Source organism: Trichosurus vulpecula, chromosome 8, assembly GCF_011100635.1.
Source record: "Trichosurus vulpecula isolate mTriVul1 chromosome 8, mTriVul1.pri, whole genome shotgun sequence".
NCBI classification, from domain to species: Eukaryota; Metazoa; Chordata; class Mammalia; order Diprotodontia; family Phalangeridae; genus Trichosurus; species Trichosurus vulpecula.
This window is the reverse complement of record NC_050580.1, coordinates 11,725,879-11,746,509: the sequence shown is the minus strand read 5'-3', so window position 1 is coordinate 11,746,509 and position 20,631 is coordinate 11,725,879. Positions and strand designations below refer to the sequence as shown.

General features: G+C 46.8%; 1 protein-coding gene across 1 annotated transcript in view; it reads right to left on the bottom strand.

The window, feature by feature from the left end:
* Positions 1-273: 273 nt before the first annotated feature.
* The window catches only part of LIPA (lipase A, lysosomal acid type), a 41,089-nt gene continuing 20,731 nt past the window's right edge, over positions 274-20,631 (bottom strand). Inside the window, exons 4-10 of the mRNA XM_036735704.1 lie at positions 15,646-15,844; positions 14,611-14,720; positions 13,253-13,389; positions 10,576-10,722; positions 9,352-9,423; positions 2,753-2,824; positions 274-2,338 (exon numbers count right to left, since the gene is read on the bottom strand). Coding sequence (XP_036591599.1) covers positions 2,105-2,338; positions 2,753-2,824; positions 9,352-9,423; positions 10,576-10,722; positions 13,253-13,389; positions 14,611-14,720; positions 15,646-15,844 — 971 coding nt within the window. The 3' untranslated portion in view covers positions 274-2,104. The remainder of the gene's footprint in view (positions 2,339-2,752; positions 2,825-9,351; positions 9,424-10,575; positions 10,723-13,252; positions 13,390-14,610; positions 14,721-15,645; positions 15,845-20,631) is intronic.

Genomic DNA, 20,631 nt, shown 5'->3' with positions numbered 1-20,631 from the left:
CTCCAACTACAGTCCCCCTCCCATCCCCCATGACCCTCTGCCTCTCGTTGGAAACAGTTCTAGCACACAGGTCATTCATGCTGAGCTAGCAGTCCATTGACACCCCCAGCTCTTCTTTTACAAGAACATCTGCTTCCCACATATATCCCCAAAGCTGGACATGAACACTTTCCAGACACAGGAAGAAAGGGTACAGAAGCAAAAGAGAAAATAAGAAGGCAAAGTTTTGTGAATATTCCCCTTCTCCTCCTCCCAAAAAAGACAACTTTTGTATTACTGTGTACATCATTCAATTTTATTGGACACATTTTTTCAACTTTAAACATGTCAGTAACAAAATAACCTTTGTACATGTGGGGGTCCTCCCAACTTTCATCATAACCTAGTATCCCTAAATTCTAGTCTAGTCTATGATTCAAGGAGGAAATTATGTGAGGAGTATCAAAGCCCCCCCTCCTCTGGTTACCCATAACACACACACACTCAAATGTTTGTAAATAAGGACCAATAAAATCATCCATACAGATGAAATGAAAAGATTCAAAGGCTAGGACTTCCTGAGTGTGGGTAGACAGATTCCCATGGTTATTTTGAAAGGAAAAGGAAAGCTAAAGGCAGCAGTGGTGGCTTCTGAGCTGCACTGAGTTCCAGGTCCCCTTCTTGGGGACCAGGCAAAGGAATGAGGAAGGGGCGAATGTTGCTCAGGATTTCACCAAAGCAATGAAATGTGGGCCCCTTATTCACAGCATCTGGGACTCCTGAACCAGCAGAGCCCCAGAGCTTCAGACTTCTAGGATTTTGGGCACCAACAGTCCAGTGGTTTCAGTCTTCAAACTAATCGAGCAAATAAGTTTTAAGTTACTGCAAGGCCATTCAAGGTTACTCAGACATGTGACCGCTTGTCTAGGAAGTATTTCTGGCATCTGCCAACCACAGGATCAGAAATGCCTGTGGCCAGGAGAGGCACTCACCCTGGTGGAGAGGTCACTGCCATGCCACACATTTGCTTGTCTAAAAGGCAGGGAAAAGATGGTTACCAGACAGGACCACAGATTTAGAATGTAAAGTGGCCTTCAAGATTGCTCCCCTGATTTTAGCGATGAGGAAGCTGAGATTCTGTGGCTAAGTGACCTGCCCTACATCGCATAGCTAGGTCAAAGGCCTGCCTAGATAGGGAGAGGTTAAGTGATCTACCCAGGGTCACACACAACCAGTAAGAATCAATGGTGAGATTTGAACCCAGGTCTTAAGGACTTGAAGTCCAGAACTGTGCCTAGTAGGTCATGCCATCTCTCTTGAAAGAGCTGGAGCTTTGTAACCTGATAAAGAGAAGACTTGGGAGACTGGGGGGTTAGGAGGGTGGTGAGGGAGGAGATGGTAGCTGTCTCTAAGCTTTGAAGGCTCTCCCACCGAAAGGGGACAAGACCCGTTCTATTTGACTTGGCGGACAGAACTAGGAGCAAAGGGCTGCAAAGAGGGCTCGTGCCAGGCAACCACTGGCCCTCCCTACAAATGTAAGGGAATCAAATGTGGCTCTTGGCCCCTGAGTTCCTCCAGTGTGAGACCGGCCTTGTTGCCGATGTCGCAAGGGACCTCATCAAGAAACTAGGGAATTTAGAGGTGTCAGGCTCTAGCAGAGTTTGTCCCCTGGGGACTGTCTGTAAACTATCCAGATAAACAACACAGATTTGGGGGATGGGAGGCGGGAACCTTCACCCCAGTCTGTGAGGTTGTAAAAATGCCCAAAGAGCTTTGAGTTAATGACTTCCTCTCTGAGCCTCAGCTTCCCCATCTTTAAAATGGGAGGAAATCAGACCCCATTGGCTCTAATACCCCTTCTGGACCTCAAGTTCTAGGACTCTGAGGGACCTGAAAAGGGCTATCTTTCGTGAGACACTGTCTTGCCATCCCCAGGTAGGCTCAAAGGCCATGCGCACAATACAAAATAGTGTGTGGTAGGCCAAAGTCAAAATAAGCCAGAGAATGGGCCCCCCACCTTATTGTACAAAAAGCTTTGGGAAAGTGCAAATAGATTAGAAAAGACAACAAAATGATTGCCATGGCCCTGAGCCAATGGTCTGAGCTGAGACTCTCCGGGGAGGCTTCATTCATACTTCTTCATCAGGCCCAGGATCTCACTATAGAGTCTCGCCGGAGCATCGATACCCCAGATGAAATCCAGGTGTTCATACTGTGGAATGTTCTTATGGTACACAAGATTGGTGATCTGAGTCAGTAAGAGGCCCATGTCCTTGGCGTCTGCCAGAGTGTCGTGGCTCCCACTCCAGAGGGCTGTTGGAACCATCATGTCTTTAATTCGATAGAGGGGAGGCTCAGTCTGGGGGGGAAAAGGCCAAGGAAAACCCATTTTTAAGTCACCAATGTTTTTTAAAGCTATAATAAACAGAGAACCACATGCCTTAAATTTAGTTTGGTCAAAACTGATGGAGAAGGAGGTTCAATTAAAAATTGGGACCTGCTGACTTCATTTTGAAGTCACTGGAAGAATCCAAGCCCAGCATGAAAGGAGGGCATTGAGCTACAAAAGTCATTCCCCATCATGATCTGTTGGGGGAGAGGGAGGACAGAAGGGAAGGGGAGCCTCAACTGGCACCTCTAACCATGGATGTGATGAGCAAAGGAAGGAAGCCTCCAACTGCATCCAGTCACTTCCCACTACTATCACAGATAGCAACCCATCCTCCACACCCACCGAGGAACCTCCAGGGTCATCTTGCTCCAACATCCTTACCTGATTATAATGAAAGCAATTCTTTTCTTGGCTTCCCCAGTCATAGGCTTTAAACTCCCCGGATTTGACAGCCTAAACATTCAGAATTTAAAATAAAAGGTTAGAAAGAGTTCACTGATCCATGAGAAGGTAATACAGCAACCCAAAACACATGCCTTAGCAATCAGCATTTATCTAACACCTACTATACACCAGGCCCTGGAAATACAAAGGCAAAAGTGAAAGTGGGCCTGCACTCATGGAGCTTCCATCCAGTTGGACCAGATGGCCTAAGGTCCTCTCACCATTCCCCAGCAGCCATCTCGCCATGGAAGAACCCAGGGCCCCTTCCTCTGCTTGGTCTCTTCCTCCTGGAGCCTCTGGCCAGCCATGTTCACTCCTCCATTCCTCTCTGAGCCTCCCTCCAGAGTCTCCTCCGTCCTGCCCCCTCTGTTGGACACTTCCTCCTTTCCTCTCGGTTTTAAGTGCTTTTCTTCTCCCCTTAGAACGTAAATTCCTCGAGGGCCGGGATTTTCACTCAAATTGTTTAGCATGGTGCCTGGCCTATAGTAGTCATTTAATAAATGCTTGTTGACTTCACTGCAACATTTCTTTCTCTTTTTCCATTTCCTGATACACTCCCCACATAGAACTTCCCCTGTAACAAAGGGTGACAATGTGATGGCTTCACAGTGGCAAGTCTGGCAGCACAGGCAACATTCTGCACGCCTGGCCCCCCATCTCTTTACCAAGCAAAGAAAAGTGTGCTTCATTATCTGTTCTCTAGGACCAAGACGGCTCACAGCATTTCATGGGAATTAAACACCCCAGTTCTTTTCCTATTTGCAATGCGGCCTGTGCATTTTTCTTTAGTCAAACAGTGTACTACCAGAAATCAGTAAGACCCAGATCTCTTTGTGTATTCCAAATGAGGGACTGTCCAGAAATTCTGCTTTAGCCCCAGGAGCTCAGCAAGGCCTGCCCTGGGGACACCATCTAACCTTGGCCTTGGGCAGAGTCAGCCCAAAATCACAGCTAGGGGCCCCAGCGATCAATTGCACTATCAGACTGAGGCTGTTTTTACCAGCCAGCTCACAGAATGGCCATTTGTCTGACACTCTGTAAAGCTGAAAACTCTATGGGAAATGTAAGTCATTATCATTTTGGGAGAAAAAAAACCAACAAAGTTTCATGTGGTTTTTCCACATTCCCCAGAAGCCAGTTCTATCCAAGGTCAGATTGTAACATACCACTGATAACAAAAGACCATGACTTCCAGGTCGGTCACCCCTCTGAAGCTGCCCTCCATCAGGGCACCCCATTACCCAGAAATTCCCTGATTTCAGCCACATTGCACCTGGGAAGGAGCCAACAGCAACACGGACAAATTTCCAGAAACTGCCCATGGCATCCAGTCTGGCCTAGCCTTTGCTCTCCTTCTCCCGGGCTTTCCCAGTTGGTCCTCGAGTCTGGTTGTGGTCTCTCACCTGAGCCGGGTTAACAGCTGCCTAGTAGGCCTCCCTGGCCCCAGGTCTCCCCCTCTTCAATCGAGCTGCCAAGATGATCCTCTCTTTGGGTGACCATAGCACTGCCCTCTCGGAAAGGTCAAGCAGACCTTCCCATTGGGTTTCCTGGGTCACTGAACAGTGTCCCCTTTCGTGAACGTTCTGGCATAACCACACTGGCCTTCTCATTTTCTCTCCTCCAGACTGCCTCCCCTACACCTGAAAGGCACTCCCTCCTCACCTCCAGCCCCTGGAGGGCTCAGCTCAAATGGTGACTTCTTCCATTCACATCTCTGTGTACAGAATGTAAGCCCCATGAGGGCAGGGCCCAGCATGATATTTGGCACAAAGTTGGCCTAATAAACAAATCTCAAAGCGACCGCCCCTCTGCAAGCCTTTGGCTCCTAGCGTTTTGTACAAATCCCTCTTTTCACAGGCTGCTTCCTCCATGTGAACTCCTCGGAATGGCCAGCGGCTGCTCTTGCCTTTTTTTTGTATCCCCCAGCTTAGCACAGTGCCTGGCACATAGTAAGCACTTGAAAAATGCTTGGTGGTTGAATAAAGAAAAAAGCATCCATTAAAAGGGTAAGGGAGCAAGCATTTACATTGCTCCCACCATATGCCAGGCATTGTGTTAAACACTTTACAAATATCAGCTCACTGGATCCTCACAACAACCCTTGCAGGGTAGGTGCTGTTATTAGCCTCATTTTACAGTTGAAGAAACTAAGGCAAAGAGCTTAAGTAACTTAGCCAGGGTCACAAAGCTAGGAAATGTCTGAGGCTGGATTTGAACTCTGCTCTTCTTTACTCTAGGCCCAGTGTTCTCTGAACTATGTTGCCCCCAACAGCCTAAATGCTTACTTTGTGCCAACCAAAGTGCTAAATGTGAGGGATGTCAAATTTAAAAGCAGACAGTCTCAATTCCCAGAGAACGCATGTGCTAATTGGGGGTGACAACCCCCTTAAAGTAAAGTTAGGAGGAGGCTGGACACAAAGGCCAGGAAGTGGTCAGGCTGCCCGGTGGGCAAGATAGCGAGGCCCTCATTGGGTCAAATGACCCAGCGGTCTGGGCACTGGACGGATGGGAGTTTTTCAATGACATACTTAGGAAAACTCAAACTGGCCCAGCGATAGAGCACACATCCACCCCAGACAGCTGTGCAGAAATTAGGCACCTTGAGGTGATCAGACAGATTCCAAACAAGCTGACCACAATCATGTCCACGACTGGACGCAGACAAGACCGTGGTCACTTTCCCACAGAGACTCGGGGAAATCCACCACAGAGGAGCCTCAATAACTCATGAAAAGAGGCTGCTCTGGGCCACCTGCATCCACCCAAGAGCAGGGCTCCCAGTCACCCAAGCTCCTTGGCTCACTCCCTTATCCTGTCATCTGCTAAAAGTCTATACTCCACTAAAGACCAAAATGTTCAATATTAGAGGGCTGTGGAAAGACAGGGACACATGATTGTGGTGGAATTGAGGACTGGTCCAACCACTAGGGAAAATGTGGAATTCTACTAGACACAAGTCACTGATCTGCCTCTAAGCCTGACCCCAGCAGTATATTCATTCCTAAGTATACACCCCAAAGAGATGAAAGGCAGGCTAGGACCCACACGTTGAAAAATATTTATAGCAACAGTTTTTTGTTGTTGTAAAAAACTGGAAAGAAAATGAGTGCCTATCAGTTGGGGAACAGTTACAAAAATTCTACATATGAATTAATGGAGTGTTACCATACTCTAGGAAACAACAAACATGCTTGAGAAGATTCAGATGCAGAATGAAAGAAGCAGAACCAGGAGGATAATTTACATGATGGGCACAACAGTGTAAGAACATCGGAAGACTTCAGATGCCGATGAGTGCAGTGGCCAGTGACACCATCAGAGGACAGAATTCCCACCTCTCAGCAGAGATACGGTAAGCTATAGGTGCAGAATGAGGCAGATGTGATCAGCTGTGGCCAGTGAGTTGGCTGGTTTAGCTAAATGTACTTTGTTACAAGGAAGCGTTCTATGGAGGTAGGCCTGGGAAGTAACCATAATATTAAAAGATTGTATTAATAAAATTCTCTTAAAGTTGATATTTCCTACTCCTACCCCTCCAAAAGGCTCTCAAGCCCCAGGGGACTCAGCAGGGACATTTCAACCTAGTAAGAAATTTCTCAATGAAGTCAACATCACAATTCTGATCTCTGTGTGAAAATGGGCACAGAGAAAAGGTACAAAAAGGCCACTGAAGGTGGAGATGGGTTGGGAAAGGAGGGCGGAATCCTAATAAAGAAAGTGATCTCAAAGCAAGATGGGCAGCTTCAAGAGGTAATGATGGTGATGCATGTGCATCACCTATACGAAATTGCTTACTTTCTCAATGAGGAGGGGTGTGGGGAGGGAGGGAGAGAATTTGGAACTCAATTTAAAAAAAGGAATGTTACTAATTGTTTTTACATGTAATTGGACAAAAATTTAAATATTTTTAAAAAGAAAAGATGAATATGAGAAATTCGGAGAAATGTGAGATTACTTGTATGAACTGATACAGAGCAAAATAAGCAGAGTCAAGAAAAGAATCGATACAATGATCACACCTACATAAAAGAACAGACCACTAAAGGGAAATTCAGTTCAGAGCAGAGAAGACAGCGGAAGCTTCGGAGAAGAGATAACAACACATCCTTCTCGCTTGTGGTAGAGAGGAGGCGACTGCTAGCGTAAAATATAAACACTACAATACAAAGTTTCTAGGTCACATGCTCATTTCAGATTGATTTTTCATTGTCAAAAGTGAGGATTCAGTCTTGGGGTGGGATGGGAAATGGTGGTACTATAGAGACAAAAGATATCAATAAAACTAATCATTTAAAATGTTAAAAAAAAAAACAAGAGGTGATGATGGGCTCCTCCTCTTTGGAGATCTTCAAGCAGAGGCTGGTTATTAACCCCTTGGCAGGGATGGAATTATGGGGATTCTCTTCATGTATGGGCTGAACTAGATGGTCTCTGAGCTCCCAGCTATGTGATCCAATTCTCCAATTTGGTCATTCTGTGATTCTCATTCTGGAACCCAAAGAGTCCCCTAGTTTACCTCCCTTATTTATGGACATGGATGCTGAGGTCTAGAGGGGGAAGCAACTTAACCAAAGTAGCAAACAGCAGAGCTAGACTGAACCCAGGTCCTTAACCATGAACCCACTGTGCACTCTTTCCAATACAATGCTTGTCTTTGAGCTCTGCTGTCTCACTACTGAGGTCAGTTAGTTATGGGTAGGTAAGAGAATTGGCATCAATTCACCCCTCACCACCCCCCCAAATGATTAGAAACAGAATTCCAAGTCCATGTAGCAGCCAGTGATCAATCCCAACCTAGTAGGCTCATCTCTGTGAACAAAGGAACTCTTATTCTCTGTCCTTGGTTATCCCTAGGTTCATCCATTCTTGACCTCCTGAGGAAGACACAGGAGAATGAAAGAATTTCTGTAGTAACAGAGTTCCCTGGTGAAGGACAACATCAAAGGGATGACCTGGGGGATGGAGAACCTTCATCCCCAGGGCTATGCAGCAAATGTGCCCTGGTCAGGAAAAGAACATGGCATGAGTGCTGAGAATCCTGGGAAAATTCTTCTCTAGCAACAATGACCCTCTGTGTGTCCCCTCAGGGTTTCAATTTTGCCAAGTTCTTGACATGTAACAAGAAAGCAACATCCAAGGATGTGACTTTCCATCTTGTCTTGATGTGGGCACAGAGGTCCAAGGTTGGTCTGCTTTCTTTCACTGCAGGCTCCGGCAGTGAGTGAATAAATAAGATGAAACTCCCCAGTCCAAGTGGAGGCAGGGTCTTTCTACCAGGAATGAGGAACACGAGACAGACTGGAACCCCCAGTGACCATGAGCGCTCCCTTGTCTTCTCTCAACTGTCAGTCCAATGACAAAGAGTGCTGTGTATGTTGAGAAGGCTCTAACCTCGGCAAAGCCCCTTCCCACAACATATGGCAAGGGAAGCCATAGCGAGGGCCCATTTTATTATGATTATTGTTCCTATTTCACAAGTGGGGCCCACCCACAGTCATGGAGCTGGGATTCAATTCCAGGTTTCCCAATGCCAAGTTCAGCACTCTTTCCACTAGGCTTCACTATCTCCCCAATTTAATCCAACAAGCATTTACTAAGCACCTACTGTGTGCAAGGCACAGTAGAGCTAGGTATGAAGGATGCAAATAAAAAGAAGAAAAACCAATCCCTATGCTCAAGGAATTTACCTTCTCCCAGAGAATACTGCATGTACACAGATAAGTACAAACATGACTATTTAAAGAGAGAGACCAGGCACTAGTATTGAGTCAATTAAATTCCTCAAGGGCTCACAGCTCTGGAGCTGGCAGGAGGGGTCCAACTTTTTGTTTTAGAGATGGGGAAACTGAGGCACAGAGCAGAGAAGTGCCTTGCCCAAGAGTGTACAGGTAGTAAGTAGCAGAAGCATGATTTGAATCCAGGTCCTCTACTCCTAAATCCTGTATTTTTACTGTACTTTCCATCCTCCATCTCTTAAACATTTATTAAAGGCCCCTTCTGAAAGCACCATGCTACATATGGACCAAAGAGTCACAGGACCAGAGGATCTGGGCCCAGGAGGCCCAGACACATTAACCACTTGGCCAAGGTCAAACACGTAGTCAGGGAGGCAAAGGCAAAATTTGAACCCAGACCCCCCCACTCCAAATCTGGCTCCCCCAAGAACTACTACTCAACCTTCAATGGAGAAGCCACAGAGGCCCCTCCTTGGCCAGCCTGGAATCACTTCTTCATCCCTTCTGCAGCAGCTTGGAGCACAGGCAGAATCAGGGTGAAGCTGCTGGGGGTGAGCACCTGGCATTGGGCCTGGAGCCTCATAAAGAGAGGGGCTGGGAGTGGGGGCAGGGGAGGGGAGAGAGCTCAGAGCCAGGGAAGGCTCCTTGTCCAAGCCACTCACTCTACAGAAGAGGAAACTGAGGCACAGAGACAGACAGTGACTTGGCCAGAGACTCCCTGGCAGTGTTTTCTGACTCCAGCCTCAAGACTGTGCCTGTGAAACTTGCCACCTCCCAAACTCTCAAGGCAGCAAGCCTTACCTGACCCCAGTGCAACATGTTCTGCACAGACGTCCCGGCCGGATTGTGCGAGCTGTACACATCCACTCGAGACTGCAACACAAGGAAAGGAGAGGATGAGACCAGAGCTGGAGGGGGAAGAGGAGGGGGAGGGGCGGGCCTGCTCACAAGAGGTGGCAGCCCTCCCAGAAAACCCAAGACCCCAGAGCCATCAGGGCTCCCCAGCAGCCTGTGGCAGAGCCCGGCTTTGCCCAGGATCTCCTGGCCCCAAAGCCTTTCATTTTGCGATGAGGAAACAGACCCTACAAGGAAAGTAACTGGCCCAAGGAGTGAGGATGCCCTAAGGGAGCACACTGGACTCCGATCCAGAGGACCTGAGGTGAAACCTTTGCTCCGCTAGTCATCAGCTTGGGCAGGCTGCTTCATGCTGGGCCTCAGCCTCCCCATCTGTAAAATGAGCAGGATGGACGCGATGATCTCTGAGGTTCCTTCCTGTCCTGGCCTAGGATCCTGAGGGGCAGATCCGGGCTCGGAAGCCAGGTCCTGTGCCCACCCCCGATGGAGCCCGGCTGACAAGCCAGACTCACCATAATGTTAAAGGCAGAGAGAAATCAGCTCTGAGTGGACACACCGGAATCATCCAGTTAAAGAGACCCAGGGCCTTTCCCCTGCTCCCAACCCTTCCCCACCCCTCTCCCCCACCCTGTGACTGCCCCAGGCTGGCTGCAAAGGCAAAGGCTGAGAGGAAAGCCAGGACTTGGTAAGGGGGACCGCTGACATGCCCACACCTAGATTAGCAACTAGATTATTGGTTGTTTGACTTATGGGGGGCAGGGGGGATGTGGACTTCAGAACATGAAAACAGAGGCAAGCTTTGTCCAAAAAAAAAGAAAAAAAAGCATACATGAAGGAATGAAAAGGTGAGGGGAAGGAGCGAAGGAAAGGAGTGAGGGAAGGGAAAGAAACAAAAAGAGATGGGAAGGAGGGAAGGAGGAAAGGAGGGGAGGAGGGGAGGAAGGGAGGAAGGGAGGAAGGGAGGGAGGAAGGAAGGAAGGGAGGAAGCGAGGAAGGAAGGAAGGAAGGAAAGAAAGAAAGGAGAGAAGGAAGGGAGAGAAGGAAAGAGGGAGGGAGGAAGGGAGAGAAGCAAAGAGGGAAGGAAGAAGGGAGGAGGGAGGAAGGGACCCAACCAGAGAAGAAGGAAGGGAAGACACACTCATTAAAGGCCAGTCCCTGGAGTTTAAATACCATGTTCAGGTTGTGCTCATCGAAGCCGCAGAGGACAAAAAGGAGGTTCCCGCAGAGCTCCTTCAGAATCATGTGGGTACACACATGGGTCCCCAGCCACTTCAACATCCAATTTTCGGGGAGAAATTCCTTCATTCCAAATATGTCCTGCACAGAAACAGAAATCCAGGAGGCTGTGTTGGTAAACAAAATGGGCTCTCAGCACTTAGTTCAACCAAGTGCCCTTGAAGAGTTTGGCCTTTGTTTCCTTGATTAGATTTGGGAGTCCTTGGTGCCTCCTTGCCTCAGGGGAGGGCCTAGTTCACACATGAGTTTGAGTGACATGTTTGGGACATCAGAGGCTTTTAGACCACGTGGGTTCAAGTGGCCTCTTTGTGACGATTCTAGGTCATGTGGGTGAGTCACATGTGTGACTCACCCTTGACTCTGAAAAAGATATAAAACCAGGGGTTGGCTTTGTCTTTTCTGGAGCTCTTACCCACAGCAGTGGTGGCGTGAGTGACTCTGGGCCAGTCCTTGTTATGAGCTCCCGGGCTGAAACTAGATGTTGGTAACTATGAATTGTATTGGGTCTGTCTGTTGATGTTTGTAATTTTTTTGTACTCGCTCTGAAGTTCAGGGTGCTGGCTTTTTCCCCGAACTAAGTGGATGGTATTTGTATGCTGAATTAAAGTAAGGTTGTTAACCCCTTAACCTTGCCTTCCTTACTAAAGCAGATCAAAAGAACCTGTGCTGTTGCAGCATGCTGGTAGCGTTCTTGTTGTTGGGCTTGTGTTGGTCTTTTACCCCCACAACAGCTGCTAGCCAGGTTGTTGAAACAGAGGCCCATTTCAGGGGGTCCCCAGGGCAGTCAAAGGCCCTTTGGCTCCCAGGTCAGCAGCAGGCAGGGACCCAAGAGGCTGTTAAGTCCCACCCCTCCATTTTTGGAAGAAGGAAACTAAGGCCCAGAGAAAGGGAGAGATTTGTCTAAGAGGCAGTGGCAGAATTCAAACCCACACCCTGTAACTCCAAATTCACTGTTCTTTCCACTACAGCAAGCTGACCCTCTTTGTGCTAATTTGCCTCAGAGTCCTGCCAGTGATGGAGAGCTCACTACTCTGTGAACAGCTTTGATGATCAGAGCCATAACGAGGGAGGGACAAAGCCAGGGGAAGGGGACACAGCTGGTTGGCACCCAAAGCACCAGGAGGTGTGGGTTCTATGGCCACTACAGGAGGGTTCACAGACTTCCAGCTGGAAAGGACCCTAGAAATCACCAAGGCTCACCCAGGATCACACAGCTGGTAAGTGAACCTGGTCCTTCCAGGCTCCAAGGCCAGAGCTCTAACCATTCAACCACACCACCTCCACTCTGGATATTAGCGCCCTGGGGCAAAGCATGTGCCCCATGCTGGTTACACTCCTGCTGAGTATTACAAAGTTCACCCTTGGAGTAAGCCAAAACCTGCTTCTCTAACCTCTGCTCCTGGGAAACAGGCTAAGTTGACCATCCTTCCCAATGACAGGCCCTCAGGTCTTTTCCTATCTACTCTTTTCAGACTGGTCTTTCCATCATCATGCTAAGCAGCCCCCATCACTAGATGAAGAAAAACTAGAGAATAAACAAGAGCCAAGGAAAAGAGAGATTCTGGCCCTATAAAACGCCCTGCTTTGGCCAACTCCAATGAGAGCACCCACAGGCACGCAGCAGAAACACGATAGCTTCCACAGGAGGGAACAGGATTGTGTGGACAGAGAGCTTGTTGCACTTGGAGACACAATGATCTGGGTTTGAATTCCACTTCAGATATATACTAGCTTTGTGCTGCCTCTAAAACGAGGATCATCTTGTCACCTTCCTCATAGGGCTGTTTGAAGGATCACGTGAGATCCCATCTGTAAAGTGCTTCTCCTTGTATGTAAAGAACAATGTTTACTGATTGCTCCGTACTGGAGAAGGCCAAGCCCCTAACACCGCTAGAGTGGCCACATGGACCACCCTGGCCAGGAGCAGGAAGTGGCCTTTGAGACACAGACTTATGGCAGCTGGCTGAGCCCCAGTGGGTAACAGAGTGTGGGTGTGGTTATCCTGGAGAAGACCTTGGGGGCCCATGAGAGCCACCTTCCAGTCTGTCCAGACTGTCGTGATTGAGAGGGATTGGCCTCAGAGAATGGAATCAGGAGCCGAGTCTCGGAGCTGCCATGGATCCGTCTCAATGTCAGGAAAAGCTTTCTAACAATTAGGGCTTTGCCAAAGTGGGGGAGGTGGGGGTGGCCTCAGAGCACCCCCAGCCAGGGGTCCCTCTGGCCGAGGCTAGAAACCCCAAATGTGGCCACAAAGAGTTGGCTTCAACTAAACATCATCATTGGCCTAGAGGTTTCTCTTAGCTCCACAGAATACAGATAGGAACCTCTGTCCCCATTACCCCCAGAACTAAGAGCAGCAGAACACACATGTTTCTTAACTCTAACCTGGAGAGCAGGCCCCTGGAGTGACACTGCCACTTGGGAAAGAACATTTCACAATTTAAAAACAAGACCAAACGAAACCTCGCACTAGCTGGCCTCCAAGGTCCCTGAAAGCTTGACGCTGATGCTCCTACAGCCCTTCCCCTCCCTGGGTCTCAGTCTCTTCCTTCGTAAAATTGGACTCCCCAACCTCATCTACGGTCCTTCGAGCTCCATCCAGGATCCCTACCTTGTAGAACAAATCTGGGAAAAGTCCAAACTTGGCCATGGGACTGGTGCTGAACTTGACAGTGGCCACAGGAGCCAAGGCAAAAAACATCTTGATCTTCTTGGCCAGCTGGGGCAAACTTGAGAAGGCGATGAAGGCTGGGGGGAGGGGAGGACACAAAACAGGACTTCAGGCCTCTGCCCAGTAAACCCCCAAATACCGATGACCGTGCCCCCCCCCATGGGAAGAAGCTGCATTGACCCATCCGGTGTGGCCACCCAGCCCCTCTGAAGGCACCAAGGGCCCCCAGGTGGCCCTCGAAGAGCACTCCCAGGTCCCAGGTCTGACAGGACTCTTGATGCCGAGCCCCATGTCTGCTGTTGACCCAGGGTGTGGATTCAAGCCCTACAAAGCCTCAAGGACATGTCAAGTGTGTGTTCTCAAAGCTGCCTTAAGATCAGCTGGAAGGAAGCCAGGACTCTCCAAGGCCACTCCAGCCCCAAAGCCTGAGCTGAGGCTATGGAATCTTCCACCAGTTTAGAGGAAGGTGACCCAAGCATGGATGGGGCCTCCTGGCTCCCATTCAGCCCTTGCTTCCCAGGAGACCCCTGCCTTGGGACTTGGCTTGGGGAAACCCTGGAATTGCCCATAAGTCAATGGTCAAGGGCTCAACCCCTAAACATCTAAGCCCAGGATATCTGTCCCCCCTACCCTGGTTTGGACCTCAGTCCTGCCTGACTCCAAGGAAAGCTCTTCTTCCCACTCCATCCTGTCTCCCCTTGAGAGTAGGGGAAGTAAGCCGTGGCATGTGGAGAGGGAAATGGCCCTGCCCACTGAGCATTATTAGCTGTCTGAGGTCGAGTCACTGGGCAAGTCACTTAATCTCTCTGTGACTCAGTTTCCTCATCTGTAAAATGGGGATGTTGTGAGACTCAAACAAGCTAATATATGGAAAGTGCTCTGCAAATCTTCAAGAACTATAGAAATGTGCGCCAATTTTTGTAAATTTTTTTATATTACACTCAAAGAGAAAATCAGAATGGAATACTTGGAAGAGATCTTAGGATCTATCTAATGTGTCCTCCCCCCAGTGAGGAAGCCCTTCTCCACCATCCCCATGAGCTAAGAGGATCATATATTTGGGCATTGGGACCCCCTGGGACCTGACCTTCCTGCTCTTGACCACTAACACTGCCTGTTATAAGCTTTTCTTTCTACGCACATGTGCACACGTACACACACACACACACACACACACACACACAGAGCAGGGCACACACTGAGCACAGCTCCAATCAGAGAAGGATGTCTTCAGACTGGAGTTCCCATTACAAAGACCACCATTGAGAACCCAGAAGCAGGAACTCCTCACAACCTACCGATGGTGGTGCCTTGGGAATGGCCAACATAATACACCTGCTCTTGACCCGTCTTGTTCAGGATAAAGTCGATCACAGCTGGGAGGTCATGCTTCGCCATCTCATCAAAGCTGCAAGGCAAAAAGAGAAGCAAAAGAAATTCCAAGCCCAGGGTCCTTAGCTTATATGTCGACAGTCAATTCACATTTCACATTAAGGCACCTATTCTGTGCCAATGGAAACTATGCCAGGAGCTAGGGCTATTACCGCTATTACCACCACCACCACTACAACAAATACTAGTAGTAGTAGTAATACCAACTCTTAAGGTTTGAAAAACCCCTTAATAACAGCTAACACTTACATAGTACTTACTCTGGGCCAGACATGGGGCTAAGCACTTTATAAGTATCTGCCCATTTGATCTCACAACAACCCTGGAAAGGTAAGTGTAGTTATCATCTCCATTTGACATATGAGGAAACTGAAGCAAACAGAGGTTAAGTGACTCGGCCAAGGTCACACAGCTATTAAGGGTCTGAGGGGGATTTGTTCTCAGGTCTTCCAGATGCCAAATTTGACAATTTTTCCACGGTACCACCACCTGCTTTAAGAAAACAGCACCGGCCCCCAGGGGCTTACATTCTACGGGAAATAGGTGACAGTTGTTGTGCTTTGCAGACACTGTTACAATGAAGCCTCCCAACACTCCTATACAGTAGGTTCAACAGGTATTAACATCCTTACTTTACAGACGGGAAACTGAGGCTCAGAGGTGCAATAAGATGCCCGAGGTCACAGAGCGGGGTTGTTTTAACAGGATTCAAACCCACATCTCTCCTAATGCCAAATCGTGAGTGCTATCATCTCATACAGTGCCTCAAATATCAAATGCACCAGAGAACGCTCAGCTGTTGTCATCAGCCCATGTGCCTGCACCATGTGAAGTAAAGGTGTGCGTTCCTGGAGAAGTCATTCAGGGGAGGAATCCCCCTCTGGGGCCAGAAGCAGCACCCAGAACACAGACTCACCCATTGATGCTTCACCCCCACCTACCTGAAAGCCCAGAACTCATCCTGGAAAACAGAAAGGGTCATGTGTTTGCGGGACCAGGTGTTTCCTCGGCTGTTCCCCATCCACACATCATAACCAGCATCAGCCAAGATAAAGCCCAGGCTGCTGTTGTCCAGATTTGTGACCCAGTTACTGGCATCAGCGAGCAGACCATGCTGCAGAAACACCACCTGCCGGGGACCTGGAGGACAGAACATACATGCTTACACAGAGCTGAGCTTGGGAACAGTCATAAAGAAGAGACACACTGCCCCTCCGGGGCAGGACTGGCCAGTCAGGGACACTCCGACCCTCCGAGGACCACCAAATCCCATCCTTCTACCCTTCTGCAACTCAGGGGCTACTAGGGCAGTACGTCCATCTATAGAAAGGGACTCAAGAGCACAGAAGCAGAGCCCTGACTGTCGGAGCATTCCACACTAGTAAGGTGCTCCTCCTTTATCACAGATGGCAAGGAAACAGGATCTCCTGGCTAGGCATTCCATCCACCTCATCATTACACTTCACATTACTAGACCACTTCACAGTTCACAACCCTGTGAGGGAGGTGGATGACACCATCATCTCTGTGCAACTTGGTGGACTCTTAGATCCCTTCCACCTCGAAATCTATGGTCCTACAGATGGGGAAACTGAGGCTCAGAGTAAGGAAGTGACTTGCCCAGGGTCACACAGCTACTAAATGTCCAAGACAAGATTCAAACCCAGGCCTCTCTTGACGCCAAGCCCAGCACTCTATTCACTTGGCTACAGTGGCTCGACTCTTGGTTACTGCCACTGACCAATGATGAACCACTCCAGACTTTGCTAGCCTGATCCTCAAATGACAAGCCCACAGCCATTCTATATTTTTTGGTAATAAGACTGTGTCTTTACAAAGTTCAAAAAAGAGAATCATGAAAAAAGCAGCATTCAGGGAGAATGAAAACAGAGAAAGTAAACTATAGACCCATTTCCCTATTGAATATCAAAGCAAAATATTTAAATGAAATATTAGCAAGAAGATTACAACAAAATATCGTGAAGATTATATACTATGACCACCTGGGATTTGTACCAGGAATGCAGGACTGGTTCTATATTAGGAAAGTACCAGCATAATTGACCATATCAATAACAAAAAAAAAACCACATGATTATATAGATGCAGAAAAAGCCCTTGACAAAATACAACATCCATTCATGTTAAAAACACTAAAGAATAGGAATAAAATGTAGCTTAGCTTTCCCAAACATGATTAGCAGTATCCATCAAAACCAAGAACAAGCCTTGTCTGTAGTAGGCGTCATGTAGAAACCTTCCCAATAGGATCAAGGGTGGAGCAAGGATATCCATTATCACCCCTATTATTCAATATTGTGCTAGAAATGCTAGCGATAGCAATGAGACAAGAAAAGGAAATCGGAGAAATAAAAATAGGCATCGAGGAAAGAAAAGTATTACTCTTTGTATGTGATATGTTGTGCTTAGAGAACCAGTTAAAAAACTAGCTGAAATAATTAACAACTTCAGCAAAGTTGCAGGATATAAAATAAACCCATATAAATCATCAGCATTTCTATATATTACCAACAAAACCCAGCAAGAACAGAGAGAAAGAGGAATCCCATTTAAAATAACTACAGACATACAAAATATTTGGGAATCTACCTGCCAAAACAAACCCAGGGACTATATGAATACAATAACAAAATGCTTTGCACACAAATAAAGACAGATCTAAACAACTGGAGAAATATTAACCTTTCATGAGTAGGTCAAGCCAATATAATAAAAATGACAATTCTACTTAAGTTAATGTACTTACGCAGTGCCATACCAATCAAACTACCAAAGAATTATTTCATAGAGCTAGAAAAAAATAATAACAAAATTCACCTGGAAGAACAAAATTGCAAGAATATCGGTAATCAATGGCGGGGGGCGGGGTGGGATGGGAAGGAAGGTAGCCTAGTAATTCCAGATTTCAAAGTGCTGTTATTGGTCATTCTTTGTTTCAAAGAGGGCCAATGACATCACAAGGTGCCGTCTTGACTTGTGCATGAATTGGATTTAAATGAGGCCGAGCTGCACAAAATCTTCAGCCTCACTCTCTCTTCCAGAACCATCAAAGTCCAGTGACAGGATAAAAGTCCAGACAATTAGGGACAGCCCGGGATGCAGTGGATGATCTTGGTGTCTTGATACTCCACACTCCACAGCGCCTACTTCAGCTGCCTTCACAGACACTGGAACAAATTGTTCCACCAAAGAAAGTCTTCAGTGCTTGGGGTAGACACCCCTCAAACTCACCAGCAGGTTTCAGGTCTATCAGTTACCCTCAACCTGGTTTAGCCAGTCTGCAGAAACTTACTAGGGTGTGGCCACCAAGTATGCTATAGCTTCTTGGAGCCACAGGTGAGAGCTGGGTGAATCAAGGGGATACCAAAGGTGGATAAGCAGCCCTTAAAGGGCTCAGCAAACCCTCATACCAGAGGTGCTCATCCTTCCTCAATACCCCAAATGACCCAAACACCCCAGATTTCAAACTGTATTACAAAGCAGGTATCACAAAAACAATCGGGGACTGGCTAAGAAATAGAGGAGTGAATCAGTGGGGCAGATTCAGTGCATAATATACAATACACAGTACACAATACACAACAGTAAATGATCCAGTGTTTGATAAATCCAAAGATCCAAGCTTTCAGGGCAAGAACTCACTATCTGACAAAAACTGCTTGGAAAACTGAAAAGCAGTTTGGCAGAAACTAAGCATATACCAACATTTCACACCATATACCAAGATATGGCTCAAAATGGACAAATGATTTAGATATAACAAGTGATTTCATAAACAAATTAGGGGAGCAAGGGAAAATGTACCCATCAGATCCATGGAAAAGGGAAGAGTTTATAACCAAACAAGAGACAAAGAGGATCATGGGGAGTAAAATGGATATTTTTTATTATATTAAATTTAAAAGGTTTTACAAACACAAAACTAATACATCTAAAATTAGAAGGAAAGCAAGAAACTATGGGAAATATATTACAGCAAGTTTCTCTGATAAAGATCTCATTTCTCAAATATATAAGGAACTGAGCTGAATTTATAAGAATACAAGTCATTCCCCAATTGATAAATAGTCAAAGGATATGAGCAAGCAGTTGTCAGAAGAAGAAATCAAAGCTATCAATAGTCACATGAAAAAATGCTCTAAATCCCTATTGATTACAGAAATGCAAATTAAAACAACTCTGAGATACCACCTCACACCTTCCAGATTGGTTAATATGACAGAAAAGGAAAATGACAAATGCTGGAGGATGTGGAAAAGCAGGGACACTAATGCGCTGTTGATGAAGTCGTCTAACTGGTCCAACCATTTTGAAGAACAATTCAGAACTAAGCCCAAAGGACTACACAACTGTGCATATGCTATGACCCAGAAATATCACTACCAGGCCTATACCCCAAAGAGATCAAAGAAAAGGGAAAATATCCTATTTGTACAAAAGTACTTATAGCAGCTCTTTTTGTGGTGGCAAAGAATTGGCAATGGAGGAGAGGTCCATCAAGAGGGAAATGGCTGAACAAGGTGTGGCATATGATTGTATGGAATACTATTGTGCTATAAGAAATGAGCAGGAGAGTTTCAGAAAATCCTAGGAAGCTTTTTATAAACTGATGCAAAGTGGAGTGAGCAGAACAAGGAGAACACTGTAAACAATAACAGCGATCTTGTAACAATGCTCAACTTAGCAATTCTCCAAAGGACCCATGATGGAAAATGTTCCGCCTCCAGAGAAAGGACTGATGAACTCTGAGTGCAGACTGAAGCATACTTTTTTCACTTTCTTTATTTTTCTTTTTGTGCGTGTTTTATTTTGCAACATGGCTAATACGTAAATGTTTTGCATGACTTCACATGTTAAATCTATATCATATTGCCTGCCTTCTCAATAGGTGGGAGAGGGGAGGGAGGGAGAGAATTTAGAATTCAAGATTTTTAAACGATTGTTAAAAATAATTTTTTAACTTAAAAAAATAGAGGACCATATTGGGAGGGGGGAGAGGGGAAGGAGACATCAAGAACTGAGAAGAGAGAGCAAAACTTCCCAATTGTCATTTTGCTTCTATTTTTTCTACCAAGAAGAATGATCTTTGGAATGGGATGGACAGAATAAAAAATGATTAATAAGGAGGTGACACCCAAGTGTGTCAGTAAGCAAAATGGGCTCCTTAGCACTTAGTTCAACAAGTGCCCCTGAATAGTTTGGCTTTTGTTCCCTTTTGAGTAATTCATTGAGCCTTACTAGGCGCTAAGCTCCAGGCCCAAACCCCTATTAGGTGTAAAACCTTAGTGGGTGTGGATTGGCAACTAAGGTGCGGACTAGTTTACATGTCTGGGAGAGCAGAGGCTTTTAGACCACATGGGTTTAAGTCCGCCTCTCTGTGACGATTCTAGGTCACGTGGGTGAGTCGCATGTGTGACTCACCCCTGACGCTGAAAAAGATATAAAAACCAGAGGTTGGCTGTTTGTTCTTTGGAGCTCTGCGTGACTCTGGGCCAGCCCTTATTATAAGCTCCCTGGCTGAACCTAGATGTTGGTAACTATGAATTGTATTGGGTCTGTCTGTTGATGTTTGTAATTTGTTTGTAATTTGCTCTGAAGTTCAGGGTGCTGGCTTTTTCCCCTGAACTAAGTGAATGGTATTTGTATGCTGAATTAAAGTAAGCTTGTCAACCCCTTCACCTTGCTTTCCTTAGTTAAGCAGATCAAAAGAACCTGTGCTGTTGGCAGCTTTCTGGGTGCTGGCTGTGGGTGGATCTTATACCCCCACAGAAGCTGCTAGCCGGATTGTTGAAACACCAAGATAATGGGATAGTAAGAGACCACCCAACTGCCCTGAGTGAGTGAAGGTCCCACTGAACAAAAAAAAATGACTAATAGGGAGTTGACACCCAATATAAGAATATGGT